This window comes from Anser brachyrhynchus, assembly GCF_964034855.1.
Source record: "Anser brachyrhynchus genome assembly, chromosome: 8".
Lineage (NCBI taxonomy): Eukaryota > Metazoa > Chordata > Aves > Anseriformes > Anatidae > Anser > Anser brachyrhynchus.
Genome location: NC_137702.1, coordinates 10848183 through 10865347, shown reverse-complemented (window position 1 = coordinate 10865347; position 17165 = coordinate 10848183). Strand labels below are relative to the sequence as shown.

The following is a 17165-nucleotide window of genomic DNA, read 5'->3' as shown; positions in this document are numbered from 1 at the left end:
AGCAAACTGCTGCTTACAGTCCTGCCTAGCAGATAAAGCTCTAGCCCTGGTTACAAAACAAACAAACAAAAAAAAAGACACAAAATCAACAAATTCTGCTTTCGTTTTTGTGCAGTACCTGCGGGCTGACGGAGGCCAAGCACTGTAATTGTTGCAGTTTCTCCTGAATCATCGCTTTCCTGCCTTATCTGAGAGCTCTCTGTATCAGGAGAGGAGAGGGGAGCGTACCCAGCACCCAATACAGCCGTCCCTGCCCTGCGTGCCTTGGGTGAGACCCCTCCGAGTGCCACCAACGAGGCAGGGCAGTCCCAAGGCAAGCAGGCAGCCTGTGCCCAAGCGCCAGGGAGCAGGAAGGGACAAGCCATCACCCACACCACCTGCCTGCCTCAAGGCAGGACCAGCTCCACCCAAACCAGCCCCATCAGATTCTTGAGAGGCTATTTTTCTACTCCAGAAGCACCCCTGGAAATCTTGAGCAAACACAGATTTGAAGACGGAGGACAAACCAAGCTGGGAGAGCAACAACCTCTCCTCCAAGGACCGAGGGCTGTGTCCACTACGCACTGCAGCAAGAGACCCTCCGCACAAATCCCCGCCTCCAGCCTAAAGGCTGGGACTAGGCTCCACGAAATTGCCTAGGAAAAAAAAGAGAGCTATATCATAGCTTTAATACCAAGGGAGAGTTTTAATATCATAGGAGAATCCCTAATGGCGTGATGCTGTGATATGAACGCAAGCTAAACCCCAGGCAGGACAGGTATGGGAAGGAAGGACGGAAGGAAGGACGTTCCAGAAGGAGCTTCCCATTAACAGGACTGAAATGCTGAAACGTCCCCTTGGCGCTGTAACAGCTCTGAACGGCCTCCGCACAACAGCACCTTGCCACACGTTGTCTTTACGCACCCAGGGAAGTCCAAACGACAGCGATGGAGGAACAGGAGGCATGTGCCCAGCTCACAGCCCTCTGCTAGGCAGGAGTTTGGCAGTGAGAAGGGTGCTCTTTCATACAGTTGCAGATTTCATGGCCAAAAGGAATTATTAAACTAATCCTCTATTTTGCAAGCCAGGAAACGTAGCTCCTTTCCGGGGAGCCAAGCCCAAGAAACGGCATTAACCCTCCCGGGATCACTGCTTTCCCGTCCACTCCCTGAAAAGTTCATGCAGACACATGCTGCACCGAAAATTGCTCCTGTGCTTTTAGGATGCAATAGATAAAAAATAAATAAATAAAAATGAAAAAAAAATAAGGAGGGAAAGACAAAGCCATTCTGATTTAGTCGAAGATGAACATTGCTCTTTCCTGCCCTCCTGGGACGGGCATGCACGTTACCGTGCGAGTCATCCAGAACCAGCGAAGCCTCCAGGCTGCCACCAGAGCCTGTCTCAGCTGTAGCAAGCCCAGCTCCTGAGACCGCAAGCGAAGGCAATGAAATGCGAGGCGGGGATCATTACTTTGAGACTATCGGCTCGTGCCACTGAGCCAAAGCCTGTTATACTGACATGGGTCCGTGCCACCCCAGCAGCAGAGATCATTCTCCATCTCCGCTCGCCCAGCTCCGGCCCCCCGGGACGGCTGCCCGCGCCTTGCTCCGCGCTGCCCTGAGAAGATAACCCAGCAGGTGCCAGGCGCAGGGCCGAGCCGCTGCAGCACAGCCCCCTGCTCACCACGTCCCGGAGCTGCCAGCACAAGGCATCACTCGCAGAGGAGCACAGAGCAAAAACCCCAAGCTTCCTTCCCTGGGGCAGACAGCCCGGGGGAGGAGACTCTCACCCCCTTCCCAGCACAGCCCCCTGCGTTTCGGTTTCCTTAGGAGAGGGTTTTTACTCCGCACCCCTTGCTGCGCAACAAAGGGAGGAGATGTCCTCCTGCAGCGGGACAAAGGGCCGCTCCTTGCAGGCCTCTCCTGGGTGCCCTTTCCCGTTGAGCTGACTCTCCTCGCTCCCTCCTCGGCTCCCTCCCCGTGATTTAAGAGTTCCTCTCCTGGCCCTGACAGTAAGGTATTTCTGTCCCACAGATTATAACTCACTCTGGGCTATTATTCAACTCCCAAGCCCTGGCCCTGCTGCATTTAGTCCAAACATAATATCCTTCATGCATATATTATCTGTCTCCCTATTATCTGGAATCATTTCGGAATTAAATTTCAGTCCTGCAATATTGGCTTGAAGAGCGGCTCGCTTTATGGGCTAGTCAAAGGTTAGAATACCAATCAAAATAACACTGCCGATGCAGAGAGACATTTTAATATTCCAAAACCCGGTAATTGTAAAAGGACATAATATTTTTTCCCTGATTACCCCAAAGGCAACACATGTTAACAAGGCGAGGGAGAGAGTGAAAGAAATTTCAGAGTTCAGACAGCCGCGCGACGGATTTAAAGGAGAAGCCGTGCGCGGTGGCCGCGCACCAGCCCCGGGAGCAGGAGGCTCCCTGCCCGCCCCGTGCCTCCGCCGCCCTCCTGGGACCCGTCCCCTCCGCCCCGAGCCCCCTGTGCAGCCCGAAGGCATTTAAGGCACCCTCGCAGCGCACGGGAGGGAGCCAGAGAGAGTTACACTGAGACAGACACGGCCCAGGCTCAGCACGGAGGAGAAACCGCCCGGCCTGACCTCCTGCTCGGGCACCGAGGCTGCCCCACGTTAATTTCTGGCTGAAGCAGAGCTGAGGTTTTTAGGGAAAACCTTCCCTCCCGAGCCTGAGAACCCACCACAGTTCTCGGTGAGTTGTTCCAATGGTTAATTACCCTCCCTTTAAATATCTGCACCTGAATTATCTAGCTTTGGCTTCCAGGCACTGGAACTGCTTCTGCTTCACCCTGCTGGACTAAAGGAGCCTCTCAGCACCTTATGACTCTCTATAAATGCTCCGGAGCTACAGCCAAGTCACCCTTCTGCCCAGCACCCTGCACAGCTCCCAGGGTATTTAAAGCATGACAAGTGTCCTCGTAGGTCTCGCAGTTGTCATCAAGCCTTCAAGTTTCCAGGATCCTTACCCATGCAGAGATGATGGACCCAGGGTCCCAGCTGGGTCAAAGCGGTCCCAAGCAAGACGATCCAGCCCCTCTGCTCCTCCTCACCACGCCCCGTTCATAAATCCACCAGCATCAGGCTCCTGGATGCAGTATCCGCGCACTTTATCAAAAATGATTTTTATGTTTTCTTTCAGGGCATTGATAAAAGTGCTAAATCCAAGAGGTCTGAGCAATAGCTCCCTGTGGGACCCCACCAGGAAGACATGCACTCCATGATGATTACCCATTTACAATTAAATGCTAGGAGCTGTCAGTTTGCTCGTTCTTAATCAATGTAACGTGTGCCATGTTGATTTTGTATCACTCTTGTTTCTTAATCAAAATGTCATAAGGTACCAAGTCAAATGCCTTCCAGAAGTATATTACATTGACATGGTTACCTTTATCAACCAAACATGTAGTCTCATAAAAAATATCAAGTTAGTTTGAAAAAGATCTAGTTTCCATAAATCCACATTGATTGGCATTATATTACCCTCTTTTCATTCTTTATTAATCAACTATGATATCTGGCTTTTCATTACTTTGCTCAGAATTAATGTCAAGCTGATAGGGCTATAATTACTTCATCGGTCATCCCATTTGCCCTTCGAAATTACTGGTACAACATTAGCTTTCTTCGAGTCCTCTAGAACTTCCCCCATGTTCAAAGACTTATTAAAAGCCACACGAACAGCCAACAGCTTCTCAGCCAGCGCTTTCTAAACTCTCGTAAACCAGCTATGCACAACGCCAACCTCGAGCTACCACTTCACTTCTATTACAAAACTGCACTGTAAGAGCATCCTGCTCAGCGATACAGCATCCTCTGCCTTTCTGTAAATACAAGGTATTTATTAAAAATGGTTATTTTGCTGTTATAAGCAACTCTTCAATTTCCTCCCAGCTATGAACCAATGCCATTGCAGACTTTTCTTTTCTGATTTCCATGGAAAAGACACCCTTACTCCCTTCAGCGCTGGAGTCATGTTTTTGCTTCTGTTCCCCTTTACAGCCTCTCTCATTCCTCCCTTCTGAGGGACTGACTTACCACTGCCAGGGACAAGGAGCCCAAAAGAGCACTGCTGCCATGAAGGAAGGGTCTTGGAGCGCTCAGCCACGCAGCTAACCAGCACGGTGCTGAGTACCAGGTGCCTGATCCAGCCGAGGACGTAAGCAGCTCTTCGCAGTTAGGTGACAACATCTGCTCCTGTGTTCGATGCTTCAGCCGTGAAGCAATCTTCCTGAGGAATCCTCCGTTATTTCTGACCCTAGTAGGCATTTTGCATTCCCTATAGCCAGTAGCTCAATAAACAGGCAATTGATGGCCATTGTACTAAGTTGTACTAAGTCCTCAAGAGGTTAAACTTACAAAAGTAAGGCACGTTTTCAGGCACATGGGCCAAAAATCAAACCACTTCTCAACAGCATCCATTTCAATGTTCTTTGTGCAAAGCACTCGAGGCACTTTAACACCAAGTGCCTGAGAAGTCCTCCTCCCATCCCAAAGGCACGAGGAATTGTTAATTCAGAGGAGAGGCAAAAAGCTGTTAGCAAATCCTTGTTTGTTTAGGATGTGTTTATTTCCAGTTGCCAAATATTAACAAAAACATTCTATTACACGCTTCCTCCGCTGCATTTCACAAAGTGGTGAGGTGACCTTAAAACATTTGTGCACGTGTATTAACGGTTTGCTTCCGAGCACCTACGGATCGCCAGAAGCTGGGCCTGGAAAAGGCCAGGTCCGCACACAGCCACGTGCTCCCCACGGCTCCGTCAGCTCTGCCTCATGGTGTCCAGAGGAGGAACGGTTCCCAGTCCTGCAACGGAGCCACTTGCAAATAGCCCTGGGGACACAGGGCATCTCACGGCCTGTGTGTGAATCGAGCTGAATCTTCACCTTCCTTAGAGCACGCCGAACTGACCCCTGAGGGCAAAGCATTCAAACTGCCAGGGGAAAGAAGGCAAAGCTCTCCTGGGCATCAGGAGGATGTCAAACTTGGGTTGGTTTTCTGTCCTTCCTAAAGCAACCACTATGAGTGTGCCTACAGACAAGCTGCCCTCTGTGAACAGAAATGAAAGATGGCCAAACACAGCCAGGATGGCTGTCCTGAGAAAGGGGCAGCTCTGTGGTGGTAGGAAGACGGCCTTTTTTCTTTTACACAAATATCACCTGAGAGACGAGAAACAAAACAAAGCCCTAGTGGTTACATACAATACTCCTCCGTTACCCTATAACTGAATAATGTCCAGAGAAGAAACAGGAGATCAGGATACCAAACCAAAAATAGCTTCCACAACCCAATTCTGGAGCCAGCAAGTGGCTTTGTGCCAGCTCTCCAACAACTTACGCTGAGCTGGAAAAGAGACTACGAAGCGAGAACATGGCAGAGGTCTCGAGTCAGGAATAACACGAGAGAAGAACTGACAACACTTCTTTGCTCCTTCACAGAAGGCAAGACTGAGGCCCAAGAAAAAGATCAGGCAGGAGGTTGAAAAGAAACAAAAGGACATGCATCTTACCACAACATGTGAGTAAACAGAGTATAATTAATGCATAATTAAACAGCCAAACTCATTGCTGCAGGATGCTGGAGAAACTGAAAGCGTCAGCAGATTCGGGAAGAGAAACGTATGATAGGCAGACACGGTAAGCGCCGTGGGTGACGGGCACAGCGGTCCGGGGAGAGCCGCCAGCTCCCGGCCCTCGGAGAGGATTGCAGGGAAGGAGAGAAAGCTGACCCGAGCCGTGCTCTCCTTGGTGCACCCCGACAGCACCAGCTGCTGCCCTCTGGCAGAGAGGAGCTGGGCTGCACAGACCTCAGGGCTGCCTGTTTTGACACCTTCATCCTCCTCCCCTTGTTTTTCTTGCACTCCTGAAAGGGCAAAGGCAGCGCGAACGCGAGCTGATCCCTGTGTTGGAGTCAGCATCAATGAATTTATCCAGGCTACCTGACGGTGCTCACGGGGCGTTTACCCTCTTCAGGCAGATCTTGATCCACGGCCTCCTGCTCTACTTCAGCCCCGAGCACCCGGCCACTCAGCTCGGTCCTGCACCGCAGCCCTAACCCCTGGGGCCCCTATGGGACAGGGACACGAGGGAACGTGGCCGCAGGGTGGTGACTCTCCGCCGGGATGGTTTGGGGGCAATCTGAAATGTTGCGGCGTTCAAAGGAAGCCTCCTGTGCCTCCTGCAGCCCTCCCGCCGCGCTTGGCTAGTCGAAGGGAAGAACATGATCAACTCTCTGCCCCGAGTCAGCTCTACCCTGACAGCTCACCAGAGACACGCGATCGCTCAGTGACATTAAAAATGTCAGCAAACACCGATCAGGCTTGACGGAAGGGATGTGCTAGCAGGCTTGGGGGGGGGCACAGGGCAAGGTAAAACTTCAGCAAACTCGGTCAAGTGCACGAGCAGCTCTTCTCCCTTTGTGTTCCACGGGAGGCTTTTGCACAGATCCAGGGCGCCGTGGCCACCCGGGACACCCCTCAGGGGTGGTGCTCCCCACCGCCTGCATGGCCAGATCGACCCAAACTTGGTGCAACACAGGTGAGGTGGCCAGCAGGGCCCCGTTCCTGTCTTCACCTTGCCAGAATTATCATCTTGGATGGAATTATTTATTTGAGGCAAATCTTGGAAACTCTGCAAGAGGACCCAAGACACAGGGTGCTTGCCTGAACTACTGCTGCAGCACAGGAGTGACAACTGCTCACCAGCAGACACCCACAGGACAGAGAACAGGATGCAGGTGGGGCATCCTGCAGGAAGCTGCTCGCAGTCGCACATGCCGTTTACACTCACATGAACTCTTTTCTCGACATCTGAAGGATCCAAGTCTCCGCATCACCCATGACCTAGAAATTAGCAGTTTCACGCCACCCCCAACATCTTCACTTCATGGATCAGGTCAGAGGCAGACTCAACCTAGGAGGTGTTTCTAAGTCAGGAACTTGCCAGAGGGAGGGGAAACGGGGATGCCTGAGCTAGGAATAGAAGAGCAGGGGGGGTAGTCACCCGTCTATCCTTATTTATCTCATACTGGGAGCTCAGTCAAAAGAAACTGAGGCCCCACAGGGTCCTGATGCTTTGACAGGATTATTTTTTTGGGCTGGATATCGTCTCCTGTAAAAACACACAGGCAGTTCCCCCCCACACACCCACATACAGCAGGGCAGCAGTAGCATAGAAAGATCCTCACCGCAGGCTAAGAGCAAGGCGGGGAGGCAGCCCTCAGCCACAGGACGGGAGAGGCCCCTGCCCTCCTGCTCCAGCTGGGTCACTTCCCAGAGGGGCTCGGGGTCCCAGGAAACACCCTGTGCGCAACAGGGCATCGGGCACGAAAGAACCAGAAGAAAATGAAGATTTTTAAGGAATTAGATGGGTTGGAGAAAGATGAACATACCTCCCACATCCCCTCCCTGGGTGATCCGAAGGAGATGGCAGCCTCACTTGGAGTAACACAGCCTCGAGCGATGGGAAAGAGCCGTAAGTCATTCCTCCAGAGGCCCAGAGGAGGAGCACGGCTGGACCAACCTACTTCCGAGCAAACATCAGGGTAAACAGGGATTTTTTTTTTTATTATTATTATTCTGAAGCCATCACCCTGCTGGTTACAGAGCCGCTATCCATTCACCGCAAGTTTAGTGAACTTCAAATGGCGATCATTAATGGTCACTGAACTGCAGAATGCCCCAACGTGCTTTCAGATTTCATTTACCGAGGACCAGCAATCAGCCAAAAGATTTGCTCTGACAGCAGGGAAATACAAGACCCCTTGACAAGTTCAGCTGGGAATGTGCTGCCAGCATCCCTTGTTAAGTTCATGTTCTACCCTATTTGACGGAACAGATCATGCAAATTGTCCTTCTGCGGCCGCTCGGCCTGTCACTCACGCTTCCATTTAAAACAATAAATAAATAAAAGAACAAAAGAAAAGCCCCGAAGTACAACAAGCTGTTTACAAGCAAATTCCACTTACTAAGACCCCTTATTATCAGAAAAAGGCACAGAAACCCAAATAAAACCTGAAATGGGATGGGGGAAGGGAATCTTACTCATTCCAAGGTTTAACCAGAAGGACCACCCCAGTTACTCTCGTGTTAGACATACCCCAGCCTCCCCTCGCCCTGCCAGTGCTCGGTATCACACCATTTATTTTTCTTTCCACCCCACTTTGCCGCTTATGGCACCGCTATGTCTTCCCATGCGGATGGAGCAGCTGTGCCAGGAGACCCCGTGGATGCATGGCAGGCTGCTCCTCGGCCAGCCAGAGAAGGTGTGGAGCAGCAGCAGATGGCACACAGCAAAGCACACGGCATTCGGCTTTGTGAAGTGCTCACAGGTCTCTTAGGCGGACGTGCTGCTGGGACAGCTCCCCTTTCCCAAAGCGCAAAGGGAAGTTCCATTTTTTGTACCGGAATATTTACACATTTACCAACCAGGATTTGATCTGAAGAAGCTGTGCTCCTAGCAGCCTTACACAGCAAAACAAAACAGAGTGAGCAGCACTGGGAGCGACAAAACCTCTGCTGGAGAGGCGCCTCGCAGCGTCCCGCTGTTACACGGAGACACCGCGCTGTGCCTGCCACAATGGGACTCTCCCCAGCTGCAGAGCACATCCCATCAAGTACAGTAAGACTCTATTAGAGGAGATACAATAGGGAGCCAGAGGACTCGCTCAGCCCAGCCTCTGAGAAAATAACTCATTTCAATGCAAAACAGCAGTAGTTATTAGACACCTCCTTAAAGAGGAAAGGAGAAGGAGAAAGGGAAGGTGAAGGGAGGGAGAAAGCGACCACGGCAGCTTGCACAAAAGTACCTTTTTCAGATTAATCCACTGTTTGAAGTAATCAGCAACCGGCAGCCCTAAGTACTGGCATTGTCCTGGTAACCTGTAAGAGAGAAGAGAGAGTAGGTTTGATTCAATTACTGTCCTGACAACACAAACTCTGTTTTATTAAGCGCATTTCGTTCCGAGATGGAAGAGCCCCTCAAGTCTGCTCTAACATGCTGCACATCAGAAGGACGGTAGCTCTTGGCAAAAAAAAAAAAAAAATCTCATGAGAGCACGACTTGGCTGAAGCCTGACACACATCCAGCCACGTCCAGGCTGCCGACACCTTCCAGGCTCAGCATTTTGAACAAGAGCTGCGTGCGGCTCTCCTCCCAGCAGCTAAAACACAAACACAACTGGAGCATCTGGGCTGTCCTTAACTAAGTGGACTCATCGCAAATCCCTGCAAAACCATTGTGGTCAGCCAGCAGAAATGACAGAAAATATGATGGGGAAATTCACCTGTCATGCCCCGGTGCTTTTTTACATGGCCCTTACGGTTAAAACACTGAGTGAGACACCAGGGAGGGAAGGAGGCATCGAGCAGTCGTTTTTGGGGTAGTAATTGCAAACTTTCAGTGCTAAGAAAGCAGAGGCTTATTTCAACGTAGGCGCTTGGAAGCAGAGAGCAGTCACAGCCCTGACAATGCAAAGTGCTGCACAGTCTGACTGCGGGTTTGAGCCCCAGCAGGCAGAGCTGGGAGCACGCACGCTGAACCTCTGCAGGAACAGAGCTCACCAAAACCTGCCCTGGGGAGGCAGCGGGGCTGCCCGAAGGGACAACAGGAGCCAGGGATTTGGCGAGCAGCCTCTCCCAGCCGGCACCAGCTAGGAACTGCCCCTCTCCGCCAGCGCACGGGGAAGGCTGAGCCGCAAAGCCGCGCGACTCCAGCCGAGGCCGTGCTGGAGATGAGTTATGGGAGGCTTCCCCGGCCGCTTTGATCCGATCAGGAGTAATTGATGGATCTTGTTCATTCACGTACTGCTGAGCATGCCTGGGGCACCGGTCACAGGATCCTTAACTGAAGCAAAGGAACATCCCAAATAAATATGTCAACTAAATAAATGACTAAATTAGACCCGTTTGTGCATGTTAAAAGCCACAACCCCAGAAACCGGCTTTTGCAAACAGAGGGGGTGGGGAAGTCTTACAACTTCCTTGGCCGTGTGGGGACTGTAGGGGGAGGCTGTAGGGAAGGAGGGAAGAGCTGCAAGAGCCAGCGTCAGCTGCTCGAACACCCCAGCACAGACCCCGTCTGGGACAAAGTATTGCCTCCCTGTACAGGGCAAAGCCTGGATGTTCCAGGCTTCAGGTTCAAGGCTGAAATTCAGGAACGAGCTCTGCTCAGACAGAAGCACAAGCTGAGTACACACCACTTTGAGCTGGGGTACACCAACAGCCCCCCCAAACAATTACTGAGAGCTCAGCCCAGCCCCAAGCCCTCTGACCACCAGGGCAGCACCTCTTCAGACCCATAGCATTGCACCGGTAAGGGGATGAGGGAGGGCTGCACACAGTGCACTTGAGGATAACATCAGCGGTACCGAAGGAGCAGTGTGGTCTGTGCTGACTCCATTTCGATGGGAAGAGAAGGCTGGAAGCTGGCAAAATATACCCAGGGGAACCTCCCAGGAATACGTGGCCATATATTCCCGTGGCCGTAATACACTGGCTTTGCGAGCCCTGCTTCAGCTACAGAAGGAATACACTGTGTGCCAAACCCAAATGCCTGGTCCCGTAGAGATGCACACGGCATCATTTAGGAGCAGTAATTTATGTCATACAAGCACATTTGAATAAGGAGGTCCAGAGGAATCTCTCTGAAAGCAGGAAGCTGTCACAGGAATGAGCTTGCAAGCAGCAGGACGGAGGCGATTTGCAGGGTAAGCAATGTGACCTGACAGCACGCTCTCATCTCCGGGCACGGCTCATCTGATGCTAGCACCATCGCTCTGAAATAAACCACCTGGAGTCACTCCTCGCAATTGCACAGCCGTCACATAAAAAGCAGCCCGGTCCGTGCATTTTACAGCCTTTACGCATACGTCCATGACATCCCAGAGTGGAACAGACCCCTCCGAGCCCAACCAGCATCCTAAGAAAGCTGCTTTCTGTAGTTTTTTTTCTGATTTCCGAATAAAAAAAAAAACACTAAGAAGAAAAGGAATCACGGGTCTAATACAGGCAGATGATCAGCTCAACCTCTTTGACGGCTCACGTTTAACCAGAAGGATCATGACAGCAGCTAGCAAGAGGTGTGTTACCAAAAGCTAGGGTTCTCCTCCCAGCCCGAAAGATTTTCATTAATACAGCTCTCAGCCCGGCTCCACTCAGAGGAATAATTATTGTCTAGCCTAACATTTGGACGGGGCCCAGGACAAGCGAGTGCAGCATCGTTGTTAGCCACAGGACTTGACAGCTAACCACCCAGCGCAATGAATGACATCCAAAGCGTTTCCATCCCCGTGGGACCACCAGGCCCACGGAACTGGACAGCCTGGTCCTTCCTCCACCCTGAGACTGATGGCAGTATGCCCTGGGCGCTGGACAGTGGGTCTTTAATTGGAGAAAACAAATGTCCCAAATAAATATGTCAACTAAATAAATGACCCATTTTTGCAAACAAGGAACAACCCCAGAAACTGCCTACGGAGCTGCGTGACCTAAGGACGTTCCCCATCCCCCTCCGTGCTTCTGCTCCCCTCATTTCACACCGGCACCAGAGAGACCTCACGAAGTTTTCAAAGCACTGCAAGCTCCACACTTGCTGTAAGCTGGGCAGGCTGTCAGCAGCATGGACCAAAGTATCCGTCGGCTCCCTGAGCTGAAAGAGGCAGGTCTGGTGGCTCCAGGCCAGCAGGGATATGGCCATCAACTGGTTTGTCCGTTGCAAAGGATCGTCCTGTGGGTCTGGTCCAGCCCAGTCTGGGTACACAGTGCTCCCAGCACAGGACTGGGGAGCTGGGGGCTGTCACTGCACAGAAAGCAGGGCCCCAGGAGATCACTCCTGCAGGGTCTCTTCCCCTCCTGTCATCTGCAGCAGCCTCATGCTCCCCAGCATCTTCTCCAGGTTGGAGTGAACGGGGCACACCTGTGGCTGGGGAACGAAACTGCCACAGCCTCTAAGGAAGTACATCTGTTTATGAGGATCGCTGCTGACTTGAGCAGCTCATTTGGCAGACGTGCTTTTATGCTCAGTACAGCTTCCCACTACGGAAAACTCAGCCTCGATCACTGGGACGGCTGTGTTTGAGCAAAGAGCTCAGGACGTGGAATCACAGAACCATCCAGGCTGGAAAAGACCTTCATGATCACCAAGTGCAACCATCAGCCTGACCTAGCAATCCCATCACAAAACCACGGCCCTTAGTGCCACATCCACATCTCTGAGATACCCCAGGGATGGGGACTTCCCCAGGCAGCAGAAGAGAAAGAGCACCGTGTTTCCCTTCGTCAGCATCCTGCGATGCTTCCAGCTTCTGAAGGAAGTCTTGTTCCCCCCCTAAACGTTGAAGTTCTCGCTCCCTGGGAAGGAAGCTGGCTCTCCAAACCATCCCGTCAGCCAAACACCGTGCTTCGGGTACGGCTGGACTCGATGATCCTTGTGGGTCCCTTCCAGGTCGGGATATTCTGATTCTATGACTGCACTTGACAGAGAGAAACCTAAAAAAGAGAAACCTGAAAAAGGCTGTGGGATTTTCCACCCCGGGCTCTATTTTCCACCCAGCCCTGCTCCTCCGTCCCCACACCGCGGGGTAAATGGGGCCCGGAGATGCAAACGGGAGGCGAGGTCAGACGGCTGCATCCCTCCCGTTGGAGCCGGCTCCCTGCGAGGCGGCGAGATGCGCGCGGCTCGGCGGTGATAAACGGCCTTGCTTTAGTTATCACTTTCCTTAAGTTAAGGAGAGCAGCCCGGTGATGGATGGGCTGGAATTCGGTTATCGGGGAAGGCTGTCAGCCAGAGTTGCCTATCTCCACACACATTTAGCAGGGCATCATTATGCGATGGCATGGAGTTAAAATATGACCAAGGGTATTGAGAGAAAGAAAGAATGGGATTAAAAAAAAAAAAAAAAGGCAAATTGAGCAACAAAAAGGAGTGTGAGGCAAGAACGTTATCGTACTAGTGACACCTTTTATCTCGGTCTGGTTAGCTAGAGCAGGGCACAAATTGGTCCTTCCTCCACTATTGTATCCTCTTGTACAAACAGAAGCAGATAAAATGTGTCACCAGCGCGATAGCATATCAATTTAACCCTAATTATCCGGGGGGTCAAACCAAGAAATAGGGGTTTCTCATTTCAACAGGTTCCTCCGCCTCTGCTCGGAGCCACCACATTAATATGGAAGGGGGAGGGACAGCCGTAATTGATTTCCGTCACTCAGGTGGTCCTGGCGTATAAAAAATTAATGCTCGCTTCTCCCACCTCATCAGAGCTGGTTAACGTCCATCTGCTTCTGGGTTCAGGATGTCAGGAGACAAAGAAATTGGGCCACTTTCTACACACTGGGTGTATTGATATTGAGCCAGTTAAAAGCACAAGTCCCTCTTTGGGAAAGATAAAGGGACATTAAATCTTGATATTTATAGACCTGGTCGCAGCCTTCAAAAATAAAATAGGAATCCATGCACTGGAGACCTTGAGTCGTAAGAGATGCAGAACATTTTAATTGTGTCCTGGCCAACCCCACTGCACCGGGCTGCAAAGGAAAGGGCTGGGACACTCCTGCCCTGGGAATCCTCCGCTGCAGGAGGGCTGCAAAGCCTGAACGGAGCTGCATGGAGGCGGCAGCACAGAACAGCAACAAGGTGGTACCGGAGAGAGGAGAGCTGCCAAGACACCTTGCCCTGGCTCTGCAATTCGGAGCAAGGCTGGTGAAGGCATGGCACGAAGGAGACCTGGACCTGGTGCAGAAGCGCTGCTCTCCTTTGGCACAGGCTGGGATCTCTGCCTTGGAGAGGGTCTGAAAAGCCCCGGGCTTGCACAGAAACCCTGAGACAGGTCTCTTCTCCCTCCCTCCCGCCTCTCTGTGCTTTCCTTCCACCCTCAGCTCTCTCAGCCACCCCCAAACTTGTCACAGCGCAGCAAGCCTACGAGCCGCACATCAGCTTTAAATATCAGCATGCGTGAAGCAGGGACATGAGAGCAGGGAAGTGGGAACAGACAGAGCAAGCCTCCATCGCCTGTCAGGGAACACTAATGAATTTCAACGCCAGCAGCCATTGCCTCAGATGGGCTGGCGAGAGGAGGAGACGGAGCGAGAGCGAGGAGCCTTTGCAGGAGCAGCCTGCCTTGTTTCAAAGCCCCCTCTGTTAATAAATGTCACTGCCGAGCTGGTGCACGGCCCCTGTGCTGGCGTGGGGTGGGCTGGGGGGAGATGGGCGGCTGCCAGCGTGCGGGGTACCCGGGCAGCACAGCCTTTTCTCCTGCTTTGTCCCCAGGAAGGAGCCAGGAAAAGGAAGCAGAGAGGATATCACCGCTTCACGCCATGTCCCAGCACCCAAACGGCACGGCACCGCTGTGGGGAACCAGTAACAACCAGTAACAACCTCCAGAGAAGTGAGGACTGCGACCCCAGCACCGCCCAGTCCCACCACTGGGCCAGAGGCTCTCTGGGGCCGGGCAGAGGGACGCAGACATCCAGGCACTGTGCCTGCCTTCCCGGCAGCAGCAAAGGGGTCAGAGAGCTGGCTGCCCCTCTGCTAACACGAACGCGCTCCCGAGGCTGCGCGGGGAGAAGCATCCGGCACGGGGCACCACGCGGCAACCGCACCGCTGCACAACATGAAGGTCAAGGCGAGTCTGCTCTACAAATGTCAACCTGTCATCTCCGGATATTAATGAGGGCTGACCAGCAGCTAAAACGCATCCATGCTCCATTAGTAATAAGAGAGGCACGATGCGGGAGAAGAGCACGCGCCGAGGCACCGGTGGCTCTGCAGGGCCCGGGGAGGTGTGGTGATGCACGAGATAACCGGGGCCGCTCCAGCTGCCCGGGAAAGGAAGCAGTTGCCACACAACCCACTTCACTGGAGTGTGTGTTATCTCCTTCCATCAATCTTTAATTGGATTAGTGTAATGAGGCCAAAAAACCCAGGCTAAGCAGCGAGGCTGATACCTGGCACTTGCAGACCTTCCGTTCTTCTTTCCGTGATGCCCGGTGTGGCCAGCACTGCTTTCTCCCAAAAGCCTAACGGCTGAGAGTCCCAGCAGCACTACCTGAAACGCCAGGACACCCACCTCACCTCCCTGCAGATTCACCCCCATGCTACAGCCACATCCCTCTTCCCTAAAGTTTTACTTAGAAATCTGGGGGAATCCCAACCCCCACGTTTCCCAAGCAGCAGGCTTGTGAACAGGAGACTCAGTTACCCCAGGATGCAGCCGGAGCATTGTAATACACTGGGAACATAATCCTGCCACAAAAAGTACACAGGGCAAGCGGCTCATTGTCACTCGTCGGTCCTGCAAAGCACTGCGTGCCTTCCACTGCCATCAACCTTAATGAAACATGAAGGCATTTAGCACCGTATGAGATCTGGCCCTTTTATGGGTATCTGTCTGTGCATCAGCTAGGTGCTGGCAGAGATGCTATCTCAACATTAAAAGCAAGGCTGTAACACAGCGGGTATTCAGCTTCCAACAGAAAATGTTCATCAACAATTGCACACACATGATGCTACAATAAATCTGTGTGCTACCGCTTAACAGGTTCTCTTAAAATGATTCATAGCTCTATTTACTGGGCCTGATTCTGCTATTATGCATGCGGTAGTAAATCTGGAGTAACTCTACCTGCTGTTAGCAAGTAGCCAGCGAGAGCAAGATCGGGATTGAGCCGTTTCAGTTTTAAACAAGCACCTAATTACCATGCAGCAAACCAGGGCTCGCTGGCTCCACGGTTCAGCTGAGGTTAGGAGTGCGGCAGGCAGGAGCTCTGCACTCCTCCAGATCAGCAAAGGAGTGCTCAGGGGTAGAGCTAACGCTCTTGCAAGCCCTTCCAGATAGGGAGGAGGACTGGGAGGACTTGCCTTTGACAGCAGAAGCACACCAAGCTGCTCCCAAGGAAAGAGAAGCTGGAAAGTCTCCAAGGCTGAGGTCACCCTCTCAGCCTTGGGAATGTGACACTACCACAAAAAAAAAACACACTTAAAAATGGATTTCTACGCACAAGCTTGCTGTGACAGTTCAGCTGCTTACTAAATATAACATCACAGAGCATCTTATTAACAGTAGTGCACAGTGTTAGCAGACTGTGTGCACCTACGTTGTAGGCACGTTCTCGATGGAAGTCACCAGCGTGACCGCAGGCTGGTGGACTTCCAGTCGAGCACCAGGAAAAACTCTTCACCGTGCAGGAAACAAAAGCACCGGGACAGAGAGCTGGGGAATCTCCTCCCCTGGAGAAGACCCTGACCAAGCTGCTTCAGGTTGAAATTAGCCCTGCTTTGAGCAGGGGGTGGAAGAGAGATCTCTATGGAAATTGTTCTGTGATTCATGCTGCAGTGGAGCCTAATTACAAAGGCAGAGCGTGTCCTTTCTCCGTCTATGCGGCCCCTTATGAAGTCTTTCCTACAGACCCTCATCCAGTGATCGCCTGGTCCCCTGCACACGAGCAATTTTAAGAGGCAGCGCTCAGACTCCTGCTGCAGAATCCTCTGATTACTTCCTGAGTGCAACAGATGCCCCCCCAGCGCATCGTGTCTGAGCCCCCTCAAAACCAAAACCCGCACAAGAATTACGCTAAAATTAAACACACTTCTCCTCCCACCACACAATCTCCCACTGGAGAAGCATTCCCCCGCAGGAAATGAGTGTGGCAAGACCTAGAGCAAGGTGCTGCTCGCGGACTGACGTGTCCTGTCCCGGTTCCTCAGACTCGCTGTGCGACGTGCCGTGCCGGAGGAAAACCTCGCCTCTCCCCTGCCCTGCCTGTCCTGCCCGGTTAGCTTCCACACCCTTCAGGAGCAGGGCTTCTCTGCTATGAGTCATAAACTGCTTAGTGCCTAATGGTAAAGCCTATAGACGCTTAACATAATGCAATCATGTCACTTAAAGGCCATTAGTCTCCAGCCTAAGCAGCATTTTCCCAGTCACAAAGGAGACCTGCGCACTTTGGAAGGCAGGGGAAGGACGTGGGCAGCCGCGCAGGTCACCGGACTCGCAGTGATGTGAAGCCCCAAGCAGGATGGAGCCCAGCAGAACAACATGGGGAAGGTTGTGGCAGCTCTAGCAACCAAACGGCTTCATTTTTGGGGCTTCCTTGTGCCGCTGCATACAGCTGGAATCAGCAGAAAGCCCCTGCTTGCCAGAAGGAAAA

The 17165-nt window shown here is 52.2% G+C and overlaps 1 protein-coding gene across 10 annotated transcripts in view; it reads right to left on the bottom strand.

Annotated features, from left to right (window-relative positions):
* ERI3 (ERI1 exoribonuclease family member 3) overlaps nucleotides 1–17165 on the bottom strand; it is a 118135-nt gene that overhangs the window by 59643 nt on the left and 41327 nt on the right. For all 10 annotated transcript variants that reach the window (XM_080603439.1, XM_080603431.1, XM_080603438.1 and 7 more), the window contains one exon: nucleotides 8828–8900. In XM_080603439.1, the coding sequence (XP_080459565.1) occupies nucleotides 8828–8900 (73 nt within the window). The remainder of the gene's footprint in view (nucleotides 1–8827; nucleotides 8901–17165) is intronic.